Source organism: Conger conger, chromosome 2 (genome assembly GCF_963514075.1).
Source record: "Conger conger chromosome 2, fConCon1.1, whole genome shotgun sequence".
NCBI classification, from domain to species: Eukaryota; Metazoa; Chordata; class Actinopteri; order Anguilliformes; family Congridae; genus Conger; species Conger conger.
This window is the reverse complement of record NC_083761.1, coordinates 76,886,097-76,914,058: the sequence shown is the minus strand read 5'-3', so window position 1 is coordinate 76,914,058 and position 27,962 is coordinate 76,886,097. Positions and strand designations below refer to the sequence as shown.

Below are 27,962 nucleotides of genomic sequence, written 5' to 3'. Positions count from 1 at the left end.
TCTGCCCGTGTCCTTGACAGTTTGGTCTACACAGTTCAAGACGCCCCCCCCCCTGCCAGCTGGCTGGGCTCACTGTGTAATCCTAGCACAATTTAGCAGTTAATCAGTTTGAAACTATACAGGGTACATATCATACTTTAATACAGATATATTGATAAACTTTTAGCACACATCGTCGAGAGTTTTGGAGGAACCAGCCTGCTCACTAAGGCGGAGTCTGATTTTGACTTGTGATTGGTTATCATGCTTTTAGGAGGGAGATCTTTCGTTCTGTGAATTTTCCCCTACAAAGTTAGCAGTACAGCGACCTTCAACACACTGGTCGTATAGCCTGGCTAAAATACCTTTTGCCTTGATGTACATGTCCATTATATCTGTGAGGTTTCTTACAGGATGACATGCATGCTTAACTATGCATACAGAATAAGCCTGAACCCAAAACACATGACACAAATATGGCAGGGACCAGTGCATTATCAGATTGTATGTGGATGGACATACACTACATGTATCTATTTCTGTAAATATTTGTCCTGATATTTACTATGTACTTTAGGTGATGGAAATCCCATGGGAACATGATGCTGATCAGTTTCACTTTGATGTACAGTGATCGAGCATTTCGAGCAGGGCTTCCCAACCCTGTTCCTGGAGATCATCCGTCCTGTAGGTTTTCACTCCAAACCTACCAAAGCACACCTCACTTAACAGCTAGAGCAGGGCTGCCCAACCCTGTTCCTGGAGATCCACCATCCTGTATGTTTTTTTAAAATCTTTTTATTTCAGCCAGGGGAGGTCCATTTAGCATGTGTTCTCTTTTGCATGGATGCAAGAGGGAACAGGGTTAAAGCCCCTGGAGCAGTTTTTGGGGTTAAGCTTTTCTCATGGGTTCTTTTTTCATTTAGGGACCCAACTTTATCTCTCCGGAGACAAGTCAGCATCCCTGTATGCCAACCGGGGGCTTACACCTGCAACTCTGCAGTTGCCAGTAGAACACCCCACCAGTAGGCCACCCTGAGTTGCTAATTAGTACACTCAAGTGTGCCAAATTAGGGTTTAGATGAAAACCTACAGAACGGTACATCTCCAGGAACAGGCTTGGGAACTCTTTTCCCGAGAAGAAGCCGGCAGCAACTTCTCCTCCTGAGGGTGTCATGGTCATGTAGGGCTCAGGCGGTAAGAGCAGTCATCTGGCAGTCGGAGGGTTGTCGGTTAGATTCCCACCCTGGGTGTGTTGAAGTGTGCCTGAGCAAGACACCTGACTCATGAGAAGCTGGTTGGTGCCTTGCATGACACCCAATCACTTGGATAATTTTGGATAAATGCTGGACATAAAATGCTATAGAAATGCCAACCATTTACCATTTTCCATCATGTAGATTATAAGGCAGGGCCCAGATGTCTGTGCTGCTAGTTATTTTTAATGGGCCAGAACACAGAACACTCTCAGCTCTAGGCCCTAAGATTGTAAGGCCGGCATGTGATTCCCACCCTGTGTTTGCATTAGTAATTCATTTTTATTTTTGGATTGCAAATCCTGGTCTTAATCCCCAGTCATTAAATCTTTCATTTGTATGTTGATGTAGACCGTGTGCACTCACTGAAGACATGCTCCTTAGCACTTAAATGATTGTGTCTGTGCTTTTCTCTAGTTCTCTATTTTGTAACTCACTTTGACTGTAAGTTTGATTTCTGTATAATCATTGTGTGTTACCATAACTGATAGTGTACACTTTAACACTAAAAACTGGGAATTTGTGGGAATTTGTTTGGGAAATTAAATGGGAATTAAATGACATTTAAGTTGAATAATACTGCTTAGATTCTTTTTGTGAAAAAAATAATACATTTTTTCAAAAAAACTCAGGTCAACTCTGACTGTGACCAGCAACACTGCAGTAAAAGGCACAGTCCATGGACAAATTCCTCTCTGTCCCTCTGTCTCTTCCTTCTCTCCCTCCCTCTCTCTCCTTTCTCTGTCCTGTTTTCTTCCCTCTCTTTATTTCACCATCAATTTTTCTCTTTCTTCCTCTCTTACTCTCCCTCCCTCTCTCTCTGTCTCACTTGGATGATCTCTCTTTTTTAGTTAACTGGGATTCACGTGAAGTGCGTGATGTCATTAATCAGGGTCGTGAAGCGCATGATGTCATCAGTCAGGGTCGTGAAGCCTGCGATGTCATCAGTCAGGGTCGTGAAGCATGTGATTTCATCAGTCAGGCAAGCACAGACAGAAGCAGATGCTTCCTGTGCAGCCAGACTGCAGTCACCCAACTGACCAGCAGGGGTTGTAAAAGAGCCATGAGATGGCTTCCATTGATCAATACCATTGGCCATTACAAACAATGGGAGTTATTTCTAAAAACTTGCTAAGAAGCTGAGACTGGAACACACTGGATTTTACTAAGAACACTGCTGTGTAGGTTGAATTTTTTGGCTTATATTCGGCATGGAAGCGAACAAACTGTCCTTGGGCCCAAAATCTGCTCCACGAACAATCCATCTTAGCACACCTTTTCTCAACAGTGACTCACATCCATGCCAAAGCCCGTTATTTTGGTGAAGGGAATGTTTTTTTTCTTAACCCCCCCCCCCCCAACCCCCTCCAGGTAAATGAATGTGTTTGTCAGATTTATAGCTGCCTGAAGAACTTTCCGGACTTTGGCTTATTTACCTTGATGCATCTGAACACCCAGCTCTGTTTAATCACTGGTCACGTGTTGCTTGGCCGCGGGGTTCAATGGCCACTGATCCCAAGAACGACACCACCTTTCTCTCTGGCCATCCCCCCTTTCAACCCCTCCTCTCTTTCATTCCCTCTCTCCTCTCATTTTTGTTTTCTTAACCCTTGCTTTCTTCTCTATCTCTATCTCATTTCCTCCCTCTTTTCTGCTTTCTCCTTTTCTGCCTCCCCATCCTCCTCTCTCTTTCCCTTTCCCTCCCTCCCTCCCTGTGTGTCTCTTTCCCTCCCTCCGTCTCTGTCTCTGTCTCTTCCTCTGTTTCTCTCTCGGTCTGTAACCCCCTCCCCCCGTCGCTTTCCCTCCCTTGCTCTGTCTGTCCTGGGATAATTATTGACTGGGGCAGTGGGGGTCAGTTTGTTTAACCACCACATCTAGGGAAAAAGGGATAAACTTCATCACAGCGAGAGAGAGAGATTCTGCCCATTCTCCCAGTCATGAGAATCTACACCACTCTCATATTCTGCTCCTTGGTCATTGCTGGTAAGAGAGTTCACCTCTGGTGCGGCACATTCTGAACCGCATCTGCAGAAAATTATCTTGTCTTAATCTTATTGATCTGCATTTAATTCAAGCGTGTCCTTTATTTTGATAAAATAAATTAACTCAATGCGACAACTGTATACTGCAAAGAACGTTTATTTGACCTTTCAGCGCCAGACTTTCATCAAAATGTCCTGAATAAATGCAAATTCACACAGTGTGTTTTGCAGTATGTAGTTGTTGCATGAATTTTTAAAAAAGTTTCTAGTACTTATTCCACCTCTTTTGTACTTGCAGTGAAATATCAGGTGTGTAGATTTCCTCCGTTTTGACGTACACATGGATGCAAGTGCTTATTCATCGCAATTTCAATTTGGCGATTTCATTTTGGTGGCTACTGGTTACTCCCCACACTGCTTGTATTTGCTTCTGACCTGAGCACAAATGTTTATTGAATCTGATCCAGACTTGGTCCTGAAGTCCTCCTAATGAATGCTGTGCAATTAATGTTGTGTACATTTTGGAGAACTTCTGCAGACTTTGTTTGGCTCCTAGCTTTTGATCTCAGAGAGCCATGATCAAGTTTTTCTGCAAAAAGTCATAAATTGCTTACAGTAATATGTTACTTTTTAAAATTAGTATTTGATACATACATATAAGTGTTTGACTCTATAAATTTGGTTAACTTCTCGTGGTAGCCTCTTCCATGTTAGAGTAAAATAGTTTTATTGGACAGGTACTGAGTGGCACCATAGCATAATGTCATAAGGCCATAAGGTCATAGGTTTCATTCCCAGGTAGAGCACAGCCTGTATACCATTAAACAATTAATCTAACCTGAATTCCTTCCATATATACTGTATCTAGGTGTCTAAGATTGTCAAGGTGAGAGTGTCTGCTAAACATGTAAAGTGTAGTGCAGGTGAAACTGTGTTGGTTTCTAGGTAACAGTTTAATCTTGTGCCAGGTGGGCAAGGAAGCGCACGTTGGAACTGTGCGGTAGCTAGGTTTGAAAATAATGTTGGCCAAAAACTGCAGAAGGCTGACTAAATTAAAGAATACAGGAATATTCACAACTGTATGGCAGACATTTTTAACTATGCACCCACAACAAAGAGGAAACAAAAGTTGATGTATTTGGCTGTTATAGTACACTTTAATCAATGTAATATGCACTCAGTGAGCACTTTATTAGGTATTTATTAGACTTTTTTTTTTTTTTACTTCTACTGCTGTAGGCTATCCTCTTCTGCATACCACTGTGTAATAATGTGTGCTTATTTGCATTACTGTCACCTTCCTGTCAACTTTGACCAGTCTGGCCATTCTCCTCTGACGTCTCTCATTAACAAGGCGTTTCTGTTGGCAGCACTGCTGCTCACTGGATTAAATCTTTTTTTTTTGTACCGTTCTGTGATACTCAAACCACCCTGTCTGCCACCAACAGTCATTCCACATTCCAGTTAGATCACACTTTCCCCTTTCTGAAATTTGAACCTCTTGACTATGTCTGCATGCATTTAGTTGCTGCCGCATGATTGGCTGATCAAAAGTGGCTAGTTGTTAATAGTTGCATGAACAAGCTGGTGTACAGTTCTACCTAATAAATTGCTGAATGAGCTTATGTAACCACACACTACTTGAATATGGCGTCTAAAAACATGCGTGCGCTTATTACCGTTGTTTCTGGAAAGCCTTAACCCTAGGGGCACATGTGAAAGATCCAAAAGATAGTGACTACATTACCCATTAAGATAGTGACTACATTACCCAGCATTCTTCCCATAAACGACAGAGAGAAGCGCATGTGTTTTAAAATAGGTGCTCTGCAAATGAATTCAGTGTGTGATTATAAATCATCATTTTAGGCGATCCAGATCCACAGCGTATGATCGACCTCTTCAGCATTTTAATCGGTCGGTTGAAAAGCGTACGTACGTATCCTATGGCTTTTGAATGCCATAAATGAAGTGAATGTACAGGGGATTCTAAAGCCTTTTAAAAATGCGAAATGCAACCCTTCATGTACTCTGCGGCACGATTTCGAAAGGCAGTCCGTTGGATAACGCGGTTGCCATGTGTATCAAGTACAGGCTCGTGTGAGTTCTTCAGTTGTAACACCTTACTTCCTGTGGTGCACTGTCCCATTGGCACGGTCACGTCATGCGATCTCCTATTTCCTTTTCCATCCCGTTTTTAAACTTCCTGCCCATCATGATACAACTGTTGACAGTAACCATGGCATCATGCTGGTATGGAGGTGAATAACTCGCACCTTCCCCTCTCTCTGCCCCCCCACCCCACCCCCCCTCTCCAAAAGGCTCAGGGGACCCACTGCCCCCCCCCCCCACACACACAGAGCACTGGGACCCAAACAGATAGGAGGCCACACCTCACTCCCGTTCCGAGAGTTCTGTTCATATTCACAAAGTTCGGTTCTTTTAAGATTGAACCCCGTGGTGTTCTTTATCTTCTGCATTTGAGCCACCCTAGCGCCCAGGGACCAACTCCAGGTCTTAAGCCAGTGCCTCGGTCGAGGGCAACGGCAGGAGGGCACCTAACCTAATGCATGTAATTTTGTAATTTTTTTATAAATCATGAACATCTTGTCAGCAGTTTTGTGATAATGGGGCCCTGAAAGGTCATTTTTATTGCACTTTTTATTTAACTACTTTATTTTAACTATGTGGAGTCTTTTGGCTGTCTCAGTGACCGTCTCTTGGTGGTTTACAGCAGAGGCCCTTGAAGGAAAAAGCTGTAAAAACGGTTTAAGTGAAGCTCGATCTGATTCTGCCCTTACAGAACGCAGCGTAGATAAACAGCTTGCACGATAAGACATATCACATGACAGGAAACCAGCGGATTGCGTGACTACAGCAGAAGCATTGAGACAAGTTCAAGCTGTATCTCTAGATACGATGACAGTCCAAATGGGGCATGCAAGAGTGTCGTGTTTTAAGATGCCGGCCTGTATATAAACCTTTCTCTATGGTAGAATAAACCACCTGGACCGGACCTCAGACAACAGAAGATAAACTTTTAAGGAGCTAATTCACCTTTTCCCTGTCAGTTAGATGTGGGAATAAGAAAGTTATTTTTCAAAACATTCAATGTGGGAAAGACCAATGTCCCAATGCTCTAAAAAAAATGTATCCTTTTTTGAGAGAAAAAAGGGAAGGTCCATTTTTTAGAGTATTGGCATGCACCTTGAAACGATCGGTTATGTCACCACTTCATAGCAGAAAATCCCAGCACAGGTTCTTTAGAACAGTTCAGAACAGCCAGAAGCGATTAAGCTTGCTGGCAGAATGGTCCCTCTCTCACTATCAGAATGGCCACTGATCCCAAGAATGACATCCACTTTCTCTCTACCTCCCCCCCTTTCAACCCCTCCTCTCTTTATTCCCCTCTCTCCCCTCTTTTTTTCCTCACCCTTGCTTTCTTATTACATCTCTCTTTCTCTTCACATCCCTTTCTTTTACTTTTTCTCTCACCCACTCTCTTCTGCTCTTTCCCTCCCTCTCTTTCTTTGTCTCTCCCTCTTTATTTCTCTCTCCCTCCCTCTCCATCTCTCCCTCCCTCTCTTTCTCTCTCAATCGCTACCTTCTCTCCTCCTCATTGTTTTTCTCCCTCCCTCCTTCTCTGGAATCTGACTTCTGTAGAGTGTGCGTAATGATTTGGGCTCTTCGTGTGCAAAATAGGTCCATTGTGTTGATCACTCTTTCAGTTTCCATGCACAGCTTAGGTGTCCAGGTAGATGAAGATGAAGAAAATGAGGAAGATTTGGTTTCTTATTTCAGTGCATTTTTGCAGTTTCACATAGATTTTAAATGAGAGTTACAGAGCGAGAGAGAGGGAGGGAGATGGAGAGAGAGGGAGAGAGATGGAAAGAAGAGGGAGACAGAGATAGAGAGGGAGATAGAGAGAGAGGGAGAGAGAGTGTAGGAGAGAGGGAGATAGAGAGGAGACAGAGAGTGAGAGGAGGAGACAGAGAGGGAGACAGAGTGAGAGAGAGAGAGAGATTGAGAGAGAGGGAGACAGAGAGGGAGATAGAGAGGGACGTAGAGAGAGGATCATAAGGGAGGAGATGTTACTGAACTACACTGTTGGAGGAAGAAGATGAATAGGGGAGAATATGAGAAAGGAGTATAAGAAGGCCTGTGTGGGCGGTATAAACGGGGTGGGCTTTCTCTGACCTGCCGCAGGTGAGCAGCAGACCCCGGTGGTGTCCGTGGAGCCGCACAGTGCCGTGGTCAAGCAGGGCGACTCCGTCAGCTTCAGCTGCAGTGCTCAGAGCAGCACCCAGCCCGTGCGTCTGGAGTGGAAGAAAACCAACAACCAAGCGCTGTTAGGTGAATCGCAATCAGTCTTCTTTCTCTATTGGCACCTGTTAACTCGTCTTCGTTTGCGATCCCTCTTCTCCTGGTAGATGTCATGTCGCGGCACACAAATCGCACGTACACCTAACACAGGTTCAACAAGGTTAAGGTTAGCTAATGTTGGCTGACAAACAAATTCAAACTTTCTCCTGTTCGCTGCGGACAGGAGCTAACAGTCTGAAAAGATAGTGAGCATGCAGAAAAAAAGGTCTGCCCAAAAAAGATAATTACTGAGTATGTGTGTGCATATGTGTGTGCGTATGTGTGTGTGTGTGTGTGTGTGTGTGTGTGTTCTGGGGTCTCTAGCTTACCATACACGTGAGGAGCGCTCTCTTTGACCTCTGACCTTCTCTCGGCCGCAGATAATGTGAAAATCGGCCAAGACGGCTCCGTCCTCACCATCAGCAACTCCCGCCCCGGTAACCATGGCACCTACCGCTGCGTGGGCACCAGCACGAAAGGGAAATCTCAGAGCTCCGCCTCGCTGACCGTTCACTGTGCGTATGTCCACCTCAGTACCCACACCCTGACTGTTCGCTGTGCGTATGTCCACCTCAGTACCCACACCCTGACTGTTCCCTGTGCGTATGTCCACCTCAGTACCCACACCCTGCCTGTTCGCTGTGTGTATGTCAACCCCACTCCCTCTCAGTGCCCACAGCCTGGGATAAAAGGGTGGGGGAGGGGCAGTACCGTGGTGATTTATAGGAGTCCTCTTTTGAACATCAGTGATTTTGTAAGGGGATTGATAATTTTGAAAAGCAATACTTTTGAGTGGATTGATATTTTTGATGAGTGATAACATTCTTCAGTGGTTCCTCCTTTGAAAGTGTGATAGATATTTGCATGATACTGTCATTGTGAACAGCGTCACAAAGTTTTTCCATGGTTTGGTGTTGTCCTCCTTCCGCAGATTCCCCAAAGGTACAGGTCACCCCCAAGAGCCCAGTTCGGGTGCGGACCGGCGAAGCCATCAACCTGGAGTGCCAGGGCACAGGCAGGCCACGCCCAACCGTTACCTGGCACAGGGAGGGGGGTGATAAAACGGGGACGAGCAGCTCCACCGAAGCCAAGGCAACGGTGCAGGTGAGCAAGCTGCCATTCATCAGCGCTGCACTATTCCACCATCTATTACAGCACATAACAAACACTGTGCTACTCTACTGTCCATCATAAACCCATGAGACACTGTGCTACTCTAGTCTATCAGAAACCCATGAGACACTGTGCTACTCTAGTCTATCAGAAACCCATGAGACACTGTGCTACTCTAGTCTATCAGAAACCCATGAGACACTGTGCTACTCTAGTCTATCAGAAACCCATGAGACACTGTGCTACTCTAGTCTATCAGAAACCCATGAGACACTGTGCTACTCTAGTCTATCAGAAACCCATGAGACACTGTGCTACTCTAGTCTATCAGAAACCCATGAGACACTGTACTACTCTAGTCTATCAGAAACCCATGAGACACTGTGCTACTCTAGTCAATCAGAAACCCATGAGACACTGTGCTACTCTAGTCTATCAGAAACCCATGAGACACTGTGCTACTCTAGTCTATCAGAAACCCATGAGACACTGTGCTACTCTAGTCTATCAGAAACCCATGAGACACTGTGCTACTCTAGTCTATCAGAAACCCATGAGACACTGTGCTACTCTAGTCTATCAGAAACCCATGAGACACTGTGCTACTCTAGTCTATCAGAAACCCATGAGACACTGTGCTACTCTAGTGTCTCTCATAAACCCAGGTCTGGGTCTAGTGCCTTAGCCACTATGTATCTGTATAGTATTACAGAGTGGCCCACGCAGGGTGGTGACAGCTGTGGTGTTTCAGGAGCTTTAGACCTCCACCCCCTCACCCACCCCAGGTGCCGGCTGCTGGTCCGGAGCACGCGGGGGTGTACGTCTGCAAGGCGGAGAACAGCGAGGGCACAGTGGAGGCAAAGCTGGAGGTGAAGGTGGAAGGTGGAACCCGCACTCCCACCCCACCCCAAGCCTCCATCCTCCAGTCTGACATGGTGAAGGTGGAGGGGGACTTGGCTACGCTGCAGTGCCAAGCCACGGGTAACTGCCTCCCTGCGCCACTCACACAACTCCCCCACCCAATCCCCCACCCTTCCCCCAGCAGCCTTGTTGAGTTGTTCCTGTTTCCTAGGGTACCCCACCCCAACTGTCAGCTGGTCTAAGCTGAGGGCTCCATTGCCCTGGCAACACAGAGTGACGGACGGCACGCTGTTCCTGGAGAACATGGGCAGGCAGGACTCAGGCCAGTACATCTGCAACGCCACAAACAGCGCTGGCTTCCATGAGGCCACGGTCCAGATAGAGGTGGAGAGTGAGTACAGAGTGCCTCTGTCTCTCTAAACCCGGGACAGGAAAGCACAACCTCTTCTCACTGATAAAGTTTGAAATCCCCAGTGATTTCTCCTTTCCACTCAATCCCCTCTTTCTTTCTTCCCCTCTTTGTTCGCTCTTTCCTCTACTTTCTCATTGTTCTCTTCTCTTTTCTGCCTCTGTATCTCTTGACCGCTCTTTTTCTCCTCCCCCTGTGGCAGCCCCTCCCTATGCGACCTGTATCCCGGAGCAGGTGCGCGTGCAGGTGGGCGAGGCGATTCGGCTGCAGTGCCTGGCCCACGGCACGCCCCCCGTGCGCTTCCAGTGGACCCGGGTGGGGGGCAGCTTGCCCCCCCGCGCCCAGAACACCGAGGGGCTCCTGCTGATCAACCAGGCCAGACTGGCCCACGCCGGGACCTACAAGTGTGTCGCCTCCAACAAGTGGGGATCCAGCCAGGCCCTGGCCAAGGTCACCGTCCAATGTGAGTGTCACTTACTCCTCTCTAACTCAACTCTTACTCCTCTCTTAGTCAACTCTTACTCAACTCTTAGTCAATTCTTACTCAGCTCTTACTCCTCTCTTACTCAACTAGCACTTAGCTCTTACCCCCCTCTAACTCAACTCTCCTATCTTACCCCTCTTTTACTCAGCTTACACTTTACTCTTTACTTACTCAGCTTTTATTGCTCTTTTACTCCTTTCTTACTCAACTCTTACCCTTCTCTTACTCAGCTCTTACTCCACACTTACTCATCTCTTAGCTCTAACTCAATTCTTACTCATACCTTACTCAGCTCTTAATCCTCTCTAACTCAACTCTTCCTCCTCTCTTACTCAGCCCTTAATCCTCTCTAACTCAACTCTTCTTCCTCTCTTACTCAGCTTTTACTCCTCTCTTACTCAATTCTTACTCCTCTCTTACTCAACTTTTGCATAACTTTTACTCTCCTCTTACAGAACACTTACTCTTATCTTCTTCAAATCTTGCACAACTCTTACTCAAATCTAATCTAATCGTATTTAAATTTAAATGATTACTGCACGGAATCTTAAGACTTGGTTATGAACATGTACAGTTCATGTTGGTTGATGAACATGTACAGGCATCTGCAGAAATGTTTTAAACTTTGACAGGAATCTAAAGGGCTAACATTTACCAGGACATTGCAGTGTGAAATAGGAATAACGGGCTGTGTGTCGTAAGCGTGTGATGTAAGAGTCAGTGACGGGGGTTCAGGGAGGGGCTCGTCCAGCTGGACTGAAGCGCACTGGAAAGGTATATGATGAAATATGATGCATGTACAGTGCCCTGAGGGTTATCTCTCTCTTCTTTCTGCAGCTGCCTGAATTACACTGAGCATGCCCAGTGAGAAGAGCACAGCAGCCTACCTGCCAGCCATTTCACTGCAGCTGCCAGAGCCAGCCAATCACAGTTCACTATGCTAGCAACTGCTTGTCTCTTCGCAGTAACTGTCCAAGTCAGCCAATTACAGTTCACTGTAGTGTAAACTCTGCTTTTTCATAACCACGGGCTTTTCCAACCAATCACCGTTACTATATTGCACGCTCTGGCTAGCTTTTAGATAACCACTGTCTTTGCCAGCCAACCACAGATCACTATACTGGACTACATTTTTAAATCACTGTCCTTGCCAACCAATCACATAGTCATACTGTATGCAGGTGCTTATCCTGTGGGAAAACGCAGGAATTATTCATAGAAGAGGGTTAAGAATGATACATTTTTGTCTTTTTTTTAAACTGCATCGGGAATTTTGCCAATATAGCATATGTGACTATAGCACTATGCTCATTACAGAGATACACCGTTTTGTGTCATGTGGATACTGACAGAGTCTTTGGCTTTGGCTTTGGCAGTTACTGGATATGGTGTGTGTGTGTGTGTGTGTGTGTGTGTGTGTGTGTGTATGTGTGCACGCGAGTGTTTTGCATTGTTTGAGCTCCTTGTATCTTTCCTCTGAAATCTGTTACAGAGACAATAAAACATACACCCTTTCCTTCCATTTATGCATTTTTGCCCAGGGGACTCACAGCTGGCTCAATGAACCTATCAACTGACTAATCAACCGATTAATCAACTGACTCATCATGGTGATGACAAAGACAAATAACAAGAATGGTAAAAAAAAAGGCATACATATCAGCTGTTAAAAGCAGATTTCAACAGGTGTGTTCTGAGAGCAGTTTGGAACACGAGTAGTGAAATCAGACCTTAAAAGCAGATTTAAACAGGAGCAGTTTAGAACACGAGCAGTGAAATCAGACCCTAAAAGCAGATTTAAACAGGAGCAGTTTAGAACACGAGCAGTGAAATCAGACCCTAAAAGCAGATTTAAACAGGAGCAGTTTAGAACACAAGCAGTGAAATCAGACCTTAAAAGCAGATTTAAACAGGAGCAGTTTAGAACAAATGGGCTGAAATTGCGGCTCTGATGCGTTTTGAGAGAGAGTTCTAGTGGGGCAACGGTGGAGAAGGCCTCATCACCCCGGCTATGACGCCCCAAGTATGTCACCCCAGCTATGACGCCCCAAGTATGTCACCCCAGCTATGACGCCCCAGGTATGTCACCCCAGGTAGGATGTAGCTTGGAATTGGGCCCCCTGAAAGGATGCCTCTCTGGGGCCCCATCCTACTGGCATGTTGGGCCCTCTGCAGCTGTGGGCCCCTAGAGCCATCGGCACCTTTCACCCTGCTAGAGACAGCCCTGGTCAGTACATCTGATGTTCTGGGCACTAGGGTGATTCCTGGAAGGGCAGTAAACTCTTATGCAAAACATTAAACCGTGTTGTGTGGACTGAGCCATTTTTGTTTTTATCCATTCGCTGAAACACTTTGATGACTCTGCTGTTTCCCCCCCCCCCCCACACAAATACTTCTGTCCAGCTGGCAGGACATCTGAGCCATGGTGTTTTTTTCCTCAACATGCATTTCAGTGGTTCCACCACCAGGTGGCGACACATTGCTTCCGAATGCCAGACTAGCGACCTTTCCCACAGTGGCATTTTGCTAAGGGTTGGTGATCGGACAAAGGAGGCCAGAGGTCTCTGTGTTATGTGTCAGATTTCCAGAAGCTGCGCCACACATTTTTACACTGCAATACCCCGTTTGTAAGGGGCGACATTGGCTCAGGCGGTAAGAGCAATCATCTGGCAGTCGGAGGGTTGCCGGTTTGATTCCACCCTGGGTGTCGAGGTGTCCCTGAGCAAGACACCTAACCCCCAAATGCTCCTGATGAGCTGGTTGGTGCCTTGTGTGGCAGCCAATCGCCATTGGTGTGTGAGTGTGTGTATGAATGGGTGAATGAGAAGCATCAATTGTACAGCACTTTGGATGAAGGCGCTTTATAAATGTCAACCCTTTATCTTTTGTGTGTATGTGGGAGTGTGCACACCAAAACATCTGCTGATAGATCACCCCCTCAGTTCACATGAAGATAGAGAGAGGGAGAGAGACTATTGCCCAATGCTCATAAATACTATCTTATTTCTGTGATTGCTTGCTTTTCATGTTATTCATTCATTATTTTAACAACATACGTGCTTTCTTACATTTGTGTGTGTGTGTGTGTGTGTGTGTGTGTTTCTTTTGGCTACATAGAGCATTTGTTCTGTTTTTTCCAGTACTGCTGGTGAGGTTTCTGCTGCTTTTTATGTGTTTTTAATGGTTCTCTCTTTTACCGTATGTTACAAAGCAAACAGAGCAACCTACACAACCTAAGCATTTTCACATAGTATGTATTTACACAGCTGGATACAGTGTACAGTGGATTCAGAAAGTTTTCATACTCCTTCACTTTTTGTACACTTTTTTGTTGTAGATTTAATTTTAAATGGATAAAATTGCCATTTTTGCCCATTGATCTGCACTCAATAACCCATAATGACAAAGTGAAAAAATGTTTGAAAAGTTATTACAATTCAAAACTGAAACTACTTCAGTAGTTTGCCAAAGGGTACAAGACAGAGTCCTACCTTTAAGTCAAGTCCTGTGAAGTACTCATTACACATTTTTGTGGGGTGGGGGTCGGGTTGTGTTATTTGAATCTCAACAAAAAAGACATTACTAACACTACTGAGCACACCCCCATAAGGCATTTCATCCATTTCATCCAGGAACTGGGAGAGGGACTGGGAGGAGGAACACGGGCATTTTGGGAAACTGGGAGTGGGACTGGGAGGAGGAACACGGGCGTTGGGAAACTGGGAGTGGGACTGGGAGAAGGACGACAGGCGTTGGGAAACTGGGAGAGGGACTGGGAGGAGGAACACGGGCGTTGGGAAACTGGGAGTGGGACTGGGAGGAGGAACACGGGCGTTGGGAAACTGGGAGTGGGACTGGGAGGCGGAACATGGGCGTTGGGAAACTGGGAGTGGGACTGGGAGGAGGAACATGGGCGTTGGGAAACTGGGAGTGGGACTGGGAGGAGGAACATGGGCCTTGCGTCTCATCTGCTGCCAGACTGCGGGATGGTTACGGCTGGCGGGCGCTGGCAGGCTCCGTCTGAGTGCCGATCCCACGGTCTCCCAGCCTGTGTGTCGTCAACGCTCAGCCTGGTCTGGCACCGTTCACACCGTGGAGTAGATCATACAGTCAGTGAGCTCTTTATTGGGTAGACCTGTACACCAGCTTGTTCATGCAAATATTTAATCAGCCAATCATGTGGCAGCAACTCAATGCATAAAAGCATGCAGTCATTCAGCTGTTTTTCAGACATCTCTCAGAAATGTGATCAAAGTGACTTTGACCGTGGAATAATTGTTGTTTGCAGACAGGGTGGTTTGAATATGTCACAAACTGCTGATCTCCTTGGATTTAGGCAAAAACGCCTTGTTAATGAGAGAGGTCAGCGGAGAATGGTTAGACTGGTCAAAGCTGATAGGAAGGTGACAGTAACGCAAATAACCACACATTACAACAGTGGTATGCAGAAGAGCATCTCTGAACACACAGCGCATCAAACCTTTAAGTGGATAGGCTACAGCAGTAGAAGACCAATAAGTCAAAAAAATATAAACGGTAAATGGTGGGCATTTATAAAGTGCCTTTATCTGAAAGGCTGCACAATTGATGCTTCTCATTCACCCATTCATACACAGTCACAGTCTGCTGCTCTTATCGCCTGAGCCAATGTCACCCCAAATAAGTCTAATAAATACAAATATTATCAGCAAGGCCAATATAAACCAAGAATTGGGCCACGCAGGTCAGCACGTTCACTCACTGCTCACCAGTCACATGCACAGTGAAGAAAACGCAGTCAGTTACATGCCACGGCAGATGAACCGGTGATAAACGCTTCAGCAGCTGCCTATCAGAGCAGAGCAGAGCTCTGATAATAAAGAGGGCTACACACGCACACAAACAAATGCACGCACACACATACACACGCACTCACTTTCACACACTCCCTCGACGAAACATGATAAGACCAACATCCACCTCAAAGATGAACCGACAAAGTAAACGCATTGTGAGACATTTGAGACGGATTAGAGAGGGGAAATAGTCGCGGGATCGACACTGGGCTCCCGCAGACGGCCCTCAGCTACTGTATGGATCCAGAGCCCACCGTACCGCGAGCTTCAGCACCGCAGCGTGCCGTGGGCAGCTTTCCGCTGCCGTCTGCGTCTGGGTCCGTGAGGAAAAGGCTGGGGCTGCCGGGGGCTTCCAGTGCCTCATTAGCCCTTTTCAAGAGTAGGCTTCTTTTTCTTTCTTTTTTCCAACTCCACCACTTGCAATTGGTGGGATTGAATGTGACATCGGCCGCAGAATGTTCCGTTGAGAACATTCTAATGGAGTATTTGTGACCTCATATAGATATAGCAGAGGAGAGAGAGAGGCAGTGGAGATGTACACGGCACGGTAAATACACAGGGGATCACGCGTGGCTGATGTCAGCAGCCGGTCACAATCCACAGTGTTTACAGTAGGACTCCATTAGGAGTAATGCATGCCTGTGGGGGTGGGGGGTGGGGGGGGTCAGGCCTGCTGTGTGTATTTTAGGGGTATTCTGTCAGGCCTGCTGCGTGTATTTTAAGGATATTCTGTCAGGCCTGCTGTGTGTATTTTAGGGGTATTCTTGCTGTGATTCTTTGTTTCTGCAGTCTGCAGTTCTGGAAGGCGGTTTGTTGACACGATTCAGATTTCACTGCTCCCTCTGCAGATTCAGACTAAGCACACACAGACACACACCCAAAAGCACACACTACACACACACACACACTCACACACACACACACACACACACACACACACACCCACACACACCCACACACCACACACACACACACACTCACACACACACACCCACACTCACGCACACACACACCCACACACACACACACACACACACATACGCTCACACACCACACACACACACACACCCACACACACTCACACACCACCCACACACACTCACCACACCACACACACCCACCCACTCACACACACACTCACACACCACACACACACACACACACACCCATGCACCACACACACACACACACACACACACTCTCACACACCACACACACACACACTCACACACACACATACACTCACACACCACACACACACACCCACACACACTCACACACCACCCACACACACTCACCACACCACACACACCCACCCACTCACACACACACTCACACACCACACACACACACCCATGCACCACACACACACACACACACTCTCTCACACACCACACACACACACACACACACCACACTCACACACACACACTCACATACCACACACACATACCCACACACACTCACACACACACACACACACACACACACACCACACACACCCACACAGACACACACCACACACACACACACCCACTCACACACACCACACACACACATTCACACACTCAAAAACACACACCACAAACACATACACAAATGCACACACATGCTCACACACACATACACTCACACACTCACACACCACACACATACACACACACCACACACACACATGCACAAATGCACACACATGCTCACACACACATACACTCACACACTCACACACCACACACATACACACACACACACACACATACACTCACACACTCACACACCACACACACACACACTCAAACACACACACCACACACACACATACATAAATGCACACACATGCTCACACGCTCACACACCACACACACACACACACACACACACACACACACACAGGACCACTTAAGAGTGCTATATAAAACTAAAATGGATTGATTGGCTGACCGATGTAATATGGGTGATACAGTAGCATTATCCATGACCCTGTGACCTTTAATGCAGGCTATGACCCTGGGACCTTTGATCCAGGCTGTGTATTTCTGTCTCAGAGAGGAGCCGTATTCTGTTTGATGGAGCTGCAGTGGGAGGGAGGAAGTGCTCCAGTGGAGCAATTGGTTTAAATGAACACGAGGTCAGGCTGTGCTGCCCCTCTTCAGTAGCTTCCCTGGGAACCCACGCTGATGGAGCCACTCTTCAGTGAAGGACTTCCTCTTTTACTTCCTGTTTCAATTCCATCTGCCCGCTTGTGACATTTCGCTCCTGCCCTGGAGAAACCATGAGGGCATCAGCCAGGGTCCCGACTGGATCTAACCAGAATAGAGCAGACCAGACCCAACCAATCCATGCAAAGCAGGCCCAAGGACACCAAACCAGTCAATGCCCGACCAAAACAGGTCAGACTCGACCTAAATGCCAGACCAGACTAGACCAGACTGAATCAGATCAGACAAGGCCTGTAGATGCCAGACCAAAGGCAGGATTAATGAGTTAGCTGGATAAGTGCGCTGACTAAAACCCGGAATCAAGTCTGGAACATGGACCGAAGCAAAGAGAGCTGTTCCGAGTTTTACTCACCACAGTTATCCAGCTAACCCTGTAATTCGGGTTGCCACCCGTCCTGGATTCTCTGGGACAGTCCCAGAGTTTTTGTAAAAAATAATGAAACGAAATGTCCCGGAATTTAAGTATTTTTGAGCGTTTCATTAGTATTGCTTCATGAAATGTAGACAGCGTATCCAGTGTTCGTTCCTAAATGTAATGTAACAAATGGTGCAGAGATGTTATTAACCTTCCCGAATTACACATTTGTGTAAATGAAAGAGGAATTGGCACCAAGCACAAGGTAGTTGTGCACCACATTCCTTCAGGCTCACGCACCCTCGAGAGCCGTTGACAGTCCGGCTTACTCAGTTTTCCAGCTTCGTATGCGTCCAGGATTTTTACAGGACTGAGGTGGCAACCCTACCTGTAATCCTGCTTTGTGATAGAGGGCCCAGGTCACTGCAGAGTTTCATTCCAGTACCTCCCTAGTGGTTGAGTGATTTCCTCCACCATTTTACATTACCGGTATTTGGCAGATGCTCCTATCCAGAGTGACTTACAGTGAGACGAGGCTTCTGAGTAACAGTAACCCCGTAGGCGGGGAGCTAAATACTCAGAAACTACAAATGTGAAAAGATAGGATTGACTGTGAACTAATTAAGCCTGCTCGCGAAAATATAAGAGGATTAAACAATAGTGAGATGGCCAAATTAGCAAAAATGTTTGCATGGCAGCTAGAAGGGTAGAAACAGGATGTTTCGGTCTGTTCCTCCTCTGCTGCCACACACGGCTGAAACAATAAGGGGTTTTGCTGACGTCTGAGTGGAAAACTGGAATGCTGGGGAAAGGAGACCATGGAAGGCTGTGTGTGAGAGGGGTGCGGTTATCCACACCACACGCCAGGTGTGTGTCTGTGCGAGCGTGTGTGTGTGTGTAAAATGATGTTAATAAAACGTATGCTTCCTTGTGGTTTTTCTAAAGATGTATTTTTAAAAACAATTATCATAGTAATATTGTACTGCTCTCCCGCGCAACAGGGTTACTGTACTCAGCTTGGTTAAATTGCACAGCAGGGTTACTGTACTCTGCTCGGTTAAATTGCACAGCAGGGTTACTGTACTCTGCTCGGTTAAATTGCACAGCAGGGTTACTGTACTCTGCTTGGTTAAATTGCACAGCAGGGTTACTGTACTCTGCTTGGTTAAATTGCACAGCAGGGTTACTGTACTCTGCTCGGTTAAATTGCACAGCAGGGTTACTGTACTCTGCTTGGTTAAATTGCACAGCAGGGTTACTGTACTCTGCTTGGTTAAATTGCACAGCAGGGTTACTGTACTCTGCTCGGTTAAATTGCACAGCAGGGTTACTGTACTCTGCTCGGTTAAATTGCACAGCAGGGTTACTGTACTCTGCTTGGTTAAATTGCACAGCAGGGTTACTGTACTCTGCTTGGTTAAATTGCACAGCAGGGTTACTGTACTCTGCTTGGTTAAATTGCACAGCAGGGTTACTGTACTCTGCTTGGTTAAATTGCACAGCAGGGTTACTGTACTCTGCTCGGTTAAATTGCACAGCAGGGTTACTGTACTCTGCTTGGTTAAATTGCACAGCAGGGTTACTGTACTCTGCTTGGTTAAATTGCACAGCAGGGTTACTGTACTCTGCTTGGTTAAATTGCATAGCAGGGTTACTGTACTCTGCTTGGTTAAATTGCACAGCAGGGTGGCTGTACTCTGCTTGGTTAAATTGCACAGCAGGGTTACTGTACTCTGCTTGGTTAAATTGCACAGCAGGGTTACTGTACTCTGCTTGGTTAAATGAAGGAACCGGAGAAGGGACAGGACGTTCCGAGTTACTGAGGCATCTCAGCTCGCCCAGCTGTTAACCTCTGTGTTTCTGACACTGCAGCGTGGAGGAAGTGGCTGTGGTTCCACTTCTGGTTAAAAATATCCGCTATATAAGCCAGAGGCGGCAGATAACCTGGGCTGAGTCTCTCTCTGACACCTCACGCAGCCACACGCCGAAGCCTGCCCAGGGCACACGCGTGCAGCTGGGGCTTCAAAGCTCTCCGTGAAATCTGTCTTCGTTTCAATATCCACAGTCACACTTTTCAGTAAGGCTCCATGGATTGGCTAATGTAGTTGTAAACTAACTACTACTGAGAGGTTAATCTGTACAGCTCAGTTGTATTTGTGTGTAACATATACGACGCTATACAAATACAATTGAATTGAATTTAACTTCATTGAATATATAGTAATGCATAGACGTATGGTGAGGACACAATTCATCCACTTAATTTCTAACTGTGGATTATTCATTATGAATGATTACTGTGTTTATGACGTGCATGTTCAAAACCCCCGTGCAGAAACAGATGGCAATTCCTCCTAGAACTTCACTGGAATATTATGCCATGTAAAATGTTTATACTTAATAACCTCGATTCCTTCCTGTTTATACGATTGTGTCTTGCTCTGAAGGCACAGGCCTGGGTATTTCACTGTATGGTCCATGATGCAAGATTCCTCGGAAGCACTGAAGGGCTGCCTCGCAAACGAAGCTACACTCTCAGAAATAAAGTGACAGTGGAGGTACATGTTTATTCCTTAAGAATCAAATTTCCCAAAGGTACCCTGAAGGGACAGTAATGTTCTCTTTGGGTACAAATCAGTCATTTTTATGCACCTATAGGGTACTGCCCTAGTGACAAGCATTTGTACATTTTTAGGCACTTTCCGTACCTTTATTTCTGAGAGTGTGGGGAGAACACTTGCGCAGTGACGCGGGGGCAGGACAGTACTCAACAGAAGGGCGGAAGCATATTTCGACACGTGTTTACTTTCTCCAAGGTTAACGGGGACAAAGAACAGAGCAGTCTGGCGAGGCGTGAGCCATCGAGGGATGTGTGCGGTGTCAAACGTCCCCACATCTGCGTCCAATACAAGCCATCAAACATACCGATCCTGTGTACCCAATGTGTTTGCCTCTTGTGCTCCCGTGTTTGTTTTTTTTTTTTTTTAAAAGAGGATGAACATGCCGGAATGATCTGGAAGCAAACACAAACCTGAGACAGACGTCAGTTGTGGAGTTTCCTTTGCTTTTAAAAGTGCTGAGATCTACGTATCTACAGACTAAGAACTGTCACAGAGTACAGTGAGGGACATCAGCTAAAGCCAATAAAAAAAAGTGTAGGAGAGAGAAAAAAATACAGAGAGACAGACTGGGAGAGAGATACTTTTTTTAATCCCATTTTCATTAATCACACAGTGGTAATCTCCTTGCAGCAACTCCAAAACAAGCCCCAACCAGAAAATGAAACCAAAATGGAAAAAAAACAAAAAGCAGCCACACACAGCAACAGGACACATACAAGAGCAGAAACCTCATAGCAAAGCTCTCCATGTCTCATACTCAAACCTTCAACTCTACTGCACACAGAACTGGAGGAATACACCAATTCCTCTTTCAAATCTGACAAATCATTCATCAGCAGATAATACTAATACTCCAGCCTTCTCCTCGCTCTGAACAAAAACTGCAGCCACACAGACAGACAGAGTGAGAGAGAGAGTAAGAGAGAGAGAGAGAGAGAGAGAGAGAGAGTGAGAGAAGGGGTAAAAGAGGCCCTATTTGTTTCCGGATTTGGTTTTATTTATTGAATTGACCCCAATTATTTCATTTAGCTGACAGTTCAGGTAACTTCCTTAACATGGATGAAGACTGGTCTTGTGTCCCTAGAAGCCTGTACCCGCCCAGCCTCTGAAGGGCCCTCAGCAGGACAGGACCTGGGCTTGGGATTCCCCTCCAACCCAACATTACAAATACCCCTGCTGAAACAAAACAACTCACGCTAGGTTTTGAGACAGCCAGTAGCTGTTTACCAGTTCAGACCAGTTCCATACTCAACGTGTTGTTACATTACATTATTGGCATTTGGCAGATGCTCTTATCCAGAGCTACGTACAATTGGATTAGACTAAGCAGGAGACAATCCTCCCCGGGATTTGAACCACCGACCTTGCGTGTCCCAGTCCTTTACCTTAACCACTACGCTACAAGCCACCCCGGTAAAAGGCTGGTAACTGATCATTTCAAGCTGGACATAGCAGAGTGCACATATTTTAGAATAATTAGGGGGCTGTCTGCCTGGAGGTTGCCGGGCCTAAGCAGCTGCTTATGTCACTTGGGTTGAGAAAAGTAGCTCATCGATCCAGTGGTAGCTGGCGGAAACCAGGACCAGACTCTACAGTAACTCAGTCCAGCCTATCTTCACTCTGGGCTGTGGGTAATGTACATTCTCACTGCAATCCAAAGATTAATTTATAGAAAGAGTTTTCTTTTTTGTAGCTATATCTTTTGGTGTATTTCTTTCCCCATTTCCGTATAGTAGTTCAGAGACGGTAGTTCATGAAGGTCCGCTACAGAATGTCACCCCCCCGGAGAAGCAATAGGAGAGAGATTAGTTCCTTATCCTCAGTCTTTGCTTGTTTCTGTCATTGTTTCAAGCCAGTGATTGGCAGGCAGTTGTAGCTCCACCCAACAGCCCGGAACCTCATCTCTCTTTGTGCTGAACGGCGGTGAATTCTCAAATGAATCATGGTGGTGCTGCCGGACGGTCTGGAGGACTTTCCCGGGAATGGAGATCGCAGGAAGAGAACCATTTCACCCATTCCGGCCTCTGGAGAGCTGGCTGGAGACTTAGCTTCCTTTATTTTCTTGCCCTCAGTTCATTTCCAGTTTCCACTTCCTGCCACAGATGGCTTTTTAGTTTTTGGAGAGGGGGTGCGGGTTGCCACTTGAGGGGGTTTTTCAAAAAACTAAAGAAAAAAGAGATCTAGGAGATTGATAGCAGTCTGTTTCCATTTACACATACACACAGGAATTTAGCAGGCATAAGGGTTTAGGTAACCAGTGCAACTCATGCCAAGTCACAACGAGTAAAAGTAGCTGTAAACCTTTGGCATAATGGTCAGTTTGCCACGGTTGGGTCAAACTGGTGTTCTGCGCTTTTTGTAGTAAATTGGTTTTATTTTGCATTTGTTGAATATTGTCCACCTACAGGCATGGACACTGCTCAGAACCATACATTCCACTAGTACTCTTTTGCTTTTCTTTGTGTGTCTGCGTGTGAGTGTGTGTATGTGTCTGTGTGCGTGTGTGTGTGTGTGTGTGTGTGTGTTTGTGTATGTGTGTGTGTTTTGTTTGTTTGTTCATGTTGGATCATGTTAAGTGTGGGTGTAAGCACAGATAGCAAGTTTTATGACAAAAAGATATGACCCAATATGACGGCTGCATCAATTAGATTGACATGAAAAGTTGCCATGTCTCGAACTTGGGACGGTATAACCAGACACAATAATTTTTTTTTTAATGAATATTATGTGAATATTAAACTTTCTCAAAAAATCCAATATGGTGGAAAATCCATGTGTTGAACTCAGCTTGATCCAAGGAATCGGCATACAGTTCAAAATTTAGATGCAAAAAAGTACCTCCAAATTTGACCCATTGGTGGCGCTAGAGCGCTCAAGGTGGAGACATGAGTCTTGGTGAAAAGATTCATGGGACTCTCCCCAACAAATTTGCCAAATTTCAAAACTTTTTACCATACAGTTCTAGGGGCTGCCATCGACACCCTAGCCAGAAGAAGAAGAAGATGATGATGATGAAGATGATGATGAATAAGAAAAGGTAGAAACACACTGTGTGCCTCTGCTGCTTGGCCCCCAATAAATCCAGCAGACACCATGGCGCTCCAGGACTGATGTTTACGGTTCCTTGTTCAGATTAAGGATCAGGGCGAGGTAAGATTTCAGCTGAATTCACTGAAAGCTCCCCAGCCATCTCCCAGGCCTTATGATGTACGATTTGTCCCAAATGGGAGGCCCAAGATGTTTGTGTTCCAGCGTTCTTTTGGAAGGGGACGGGCCTGGTATTCCCCCTGATGAAGTCAGACCCAGAAGCTGTAGTCTCTCAGTCTGACCCCTGACCGAACACTTCCTGTTTCCTCTCCTGAACATTGATGTATTGACGTCGCTTCCAGGAAGGGAAGAGTTTGGCTGGTTTGGCTGGAGCATGGGGTAATATTTTGGGAAGGCCAGGCTGAGATCAGATGAAATGCTTTCTGTAGGGTTCTTTTCTCAGAAATGTAGGATTCTGTCAGATATCGTCTTCTATCCTTCTGGCTCCTCAGGGTAGGTAGGTGTGTGTGTGTGTGCGTGTGCATGTATGTGTATGTGCGCGTGTGCTTGTGTGTGTGTGTGTGTGTGTGTGTGTGTGTGTGTGTGTTTGAGTGTGCGAGCATGAGTGTATGAATGGACAGACAAGCGGAAGACTGTCTCCATTCAGTGAAGTGCTTTCACTTGTTGATGCATTGCAGACCCTGAAGCCGTTTTCTGTACTGCAAGTCTTACTCAAGAGTCCAGTCCCTGCCCTTCCTGTGAGGCAGAATATGGTGGGGCGGGGGAGAATGGAGTCCAACCTGGGTTAGTGGTACAGTGACCCCCACAAGTGAAGTGTGTTGTGAGTGTAACTGGTTTTCCCATCATGCTGCAGTCCTGACAGGAAGTCTGCAAAACTAATTTCCTGTAGGCTGTAGGTCTGTGTGACTCAGAAGAACCCCCTTACCACTCTCCTCTCCAGTCCTTTCTTCTTTTCACAGGAAAAAGGAGCACAAGGAAATCAACCCTCTCTCCCCCAAACCATGTTGTATGTGCATGTGTGCATGTGGTTGTTCATGTTCATGTTTCTGTTTGTGCCCGTGTGTACATGTTGACTCTGTGTATGTTTGTGAACTGGTACTTGCATTTCATTGATGGCTCATCACCATCAGAGTGACAGAGACTCTTGCCATTTCAATGCAAGTTCACTGTTTATCAAAGCAGCCATGTAGCAACTGTCTGGAATTGTGTGCTGTACAGGAAGGCGTGGGAGGTTGGGAGGGTGGGTGGGGGGGTTGCAGGTGTGGCAGCTGAATGAGAAATCCTGCCCTTCCCAAGAGAACTATGCCTTTATGTCATCAGATTCCCTGTGCTTCAACCTAAACACTGTGACTATAACAATACATAATTACAACACCTAAACTACCAACAGTGTGAATATAACAGCACATAATTACAACACTTAAACTACCAAACACTGAAACTATAACAGCACATGATTACAACACTGAAACTACCAAACACTGAAACTATAACAGCACATAATTACAACACCTAAACTACCAAACACTGTGACTATAACAACACAAAATTACATTCCCATTTAAAAGCATTTGTTATGGCAGCGCATTGCACAAGAAATGACTGTGGAATTAAATGACCTGAGTGTAGTCTCTATGATGACATAATAGGCCGACCTCGTAGGAGTCGAGTCCACGATAAGCTTCCTGCACTACGATCCACTGTGAGCGCCAGCATGATCCCACGACCTCTGACCTCCATATTCACGGTCCTGTCATCTCCCGGAATCCCCCGCGGCCCTACTCGGTCTGAGTGACCGGCAGAGATGAGGCTTCTTGCGAATTCAGCCCTGTGACCTCAACGCTAACTCTCCTCTCCCCCGTCTGTCTACCACTTACACCCTGTATGTCAATCCTGGGCTTTTAGGTATTTCATTGGTTGGGCAGACAGCGGGCTGAGACACTCATTAAAGTTAGTGAAGTTAGTGAAGTGGATTTATTTTTGCTGTTTGCTTGATAATGAAATTGATTGTGTCCATCGTGGATGCTGATTGGCTGAGACCGTGCTCTACTGCGATTCTACATCCGACCCAGTAATGGTCATTGAAACAGCCTGTTTGTTAACGGTAGCAGTAACAGAACCAACCACCCAATGTGAGATGAAGTATCCAGCTTGAATGCAAATAACAGGTGATGTGACTACATTTCCCATCTGACCACTTCCTGCAGGCGATGACTCACTGGGGTCACCCTCAGGCCGTTACCATGGAGATGTAACAGGTGAGAAATTTCCTGAGTCCGAGGTGGGATTTGAACCCCGGCCTCTCACTTGTCCAAATTATTTGTTGAACGAATGTGTTACCAGTCAGCTAAAGACAAACTCGCCTCTAGCCAAGGGCAACAACGTTCTTTTGAATTTGAGGGTTACGTCATCGGGGAGCGTTGTCGCGATAACCTGCTACCAGCCTTCGCTTTCACTGCACCATCCGTGCTTACTAGCGAACTAGCTGAGCTAGCCATGCTACAGAGACACCAGAACTACAGCTGGTACATGTTTGTATCCTACACCTTTGCCTGGGAATGCTGAAGGGGAGAAGCCTAACTGTAGGATAGAATATCATAGAAAATGCAGTCCACATGCAGTCCTGGAAATTTGTGACGCAAACAAATGCAACCAACATGTTTTCTGGGATTTCTCTGGTATTTTGGAGCAAAAGCTGGGACAGTCGCATGGAACAGCGGTCAGGATTCTAGAATATTGGAAGTCTTTTGTCTCAGCTGCAACCGCCGCCAGCACTAGCTTAATTAAACGCATGTGTTTTTAGAGCTCTTCGTTTGGCTGCTTTTACGACGAGGCCACTTTCCGGCGTTTATGGTTCAGCATGTGCCTCTGTGGGGTGTGTTGACCACACATGCCTGCCAGTTGTAGTTTTATTAGGCCTGGGTATTTAACAAGGCACAGAGGAAAAATCTGCAGAAATAAATATACAGTATGTGCTGAGGTACAGTGCCATGAAAACATATTTGCCCCCCTTCCTGGGGCCAGTTCCACAAAGCAGGATTACTGAGCTAGCCAGACAATTTCATCCAGTAAAACCCAGAAAATATATTTTTATATATGTTCCAGTTTTGGGGTGGGGTTTAGTCAGTGCCGTTATCTGGCTTATTTAGTTATCCTGCTTTGTGGAACACGCCCAAGATTTTCCTCACTGAAACAAATTTCTGGCTTGAACCCAACAGAGATGTTGTGGCAGGACCCGAAATGTGCCAATTTGGCATCAGTGCTGCAACAAAGAGTGGGCTGAAATTCCTCCACAGACTGATATAACAGTATATGAAGTATTTGGTTGCAATTATTGCTGTTGATGGTTATTAAGTTTAATGGGGGGCATTTCTTTATTTGCAGGGGTGATTTAGGTGTTGATACGTTTAATTAAATACACAAAATAATCATTTGAAATACAAATTTTAAATTAGTATTAAATTAAATGCAAATGTTGAGTTTTGGGTTCTAACATTACATTTTGTCGAAAGATATGAAACCATTCAGTGTGACAAATACGTGACCACAGAGGGAATGAGGAAGAGTGCCATGGCTTTTTCACGGTCCTGTAAATTACGGCGGTTGTTGTCTGTGGCAATCCCCGCCATCATCATTGCAAAAGCTGCAGAAGCTCAACAGCCTCAGTTTCCGTTTGACTACGTGGTCCACTTACGATGATAGTTAGATCTTGGTAAACACGGCTGAACTGAGAGGGCCAGATCCCTTTTTTTTCTTTCTTTTTTTTTTCCCTCAGCACCGGTTCATTGCCGACACACACTAGAACACAAGAGTATGACTCACGGCTGGGTAATGGTGGCTAATGGGAAAATGCATACCTAGCCTGTCATTGGCCCATTCCACACAGAGCCTGGATAGCTCAGTCGGTAGAGCATCAGTCTTTTAATCTGAGGGTCCAGGGTTCAAGTCCCTGTTCAAGCGAAGTGTTTCAAGTTGTTTCGCTGTAACAATGTTGGTTTTATAGTCGGAAAATGTTTCATGTGCTAATAGCTTTGCGTCGGTCTGCTGAATCATTAGCAATGTAAACGTAAGCTTGTTCTGTATACTGGTCTTGTATTGAATACCAATCTGCCCAACCTTCCTTTCTAAACTGATTTCAATCCGTTCATGACTAACAGATATCCAAACACATTTCAAATAATGACCTTCAGAATGATGTTAATTTAATGAGTTGTTTCAGTCAGCTCTGTTCTCAAACAATTAATTCTGTAACTGAATGTATTACAATGTGCTGAATAGTTCGTTTTGAGTGAGGGTGCATTTTGTGTTCATTAATTGGATGTACAGAGAGATATCAGTAAAACACTGGGAAGGGTGGACGCCTGGCATTTATGAAAGATAATGATGTCAAAGACGCACCAAATGGCAAGATGCCAAACCAGCATTGTGTTTCCTTCCA

The 27,962-nt window shown here is 45.8% G+C and overlaps 1 protein-coding gene and 1 non-coding gene across 2 annotated transcripts; both read left to right on the top strand.

Moving 5' to 3' along the window:
* Nucleotides 1-3,080: 3,080 nt before the first annotated feature.
* Nucleotides 3,081-11,968, top strand: LOC133112264 (basement membrane-specific heparan sulfate proteoglycan core protein-like). Its single transcript, XM_061222874.1, has 8 exons — nt 3,081-3,218; nt 7,424-7,570; nt 7,960-8,094; nt 8,511-8,683; nt 9,478-9,673; nt 9,765-9,944; nt 10,165-10,425; nt 11,284-11,968. The coding sequence occupies exons 1-8, from the start codon at nt 3,173-3,175 to the stop codon at nt 11,289-11,291; spliced, it is 1,146 nt and encodes a 381-aa protein (XP_061078858.1). The 5' UTR covers nt 3,081-3,172; the 3' UTR covers nt 11,292-11,968.
* Nucleotides 11,969-27,411: 15,443 nt separating this feature from the next.
* Nucleotides 27,412-27,484, top strand: trnak-uuu (transfer RNA lysine (anticodon UUU)). The gene has a single exon. It is a non-coding gene; the product is annotated as a tRNA-Lys (tRNA).
* The last annotated feature ends 478 nt before the right edge of the window (nt 27,485-27,962 follow it).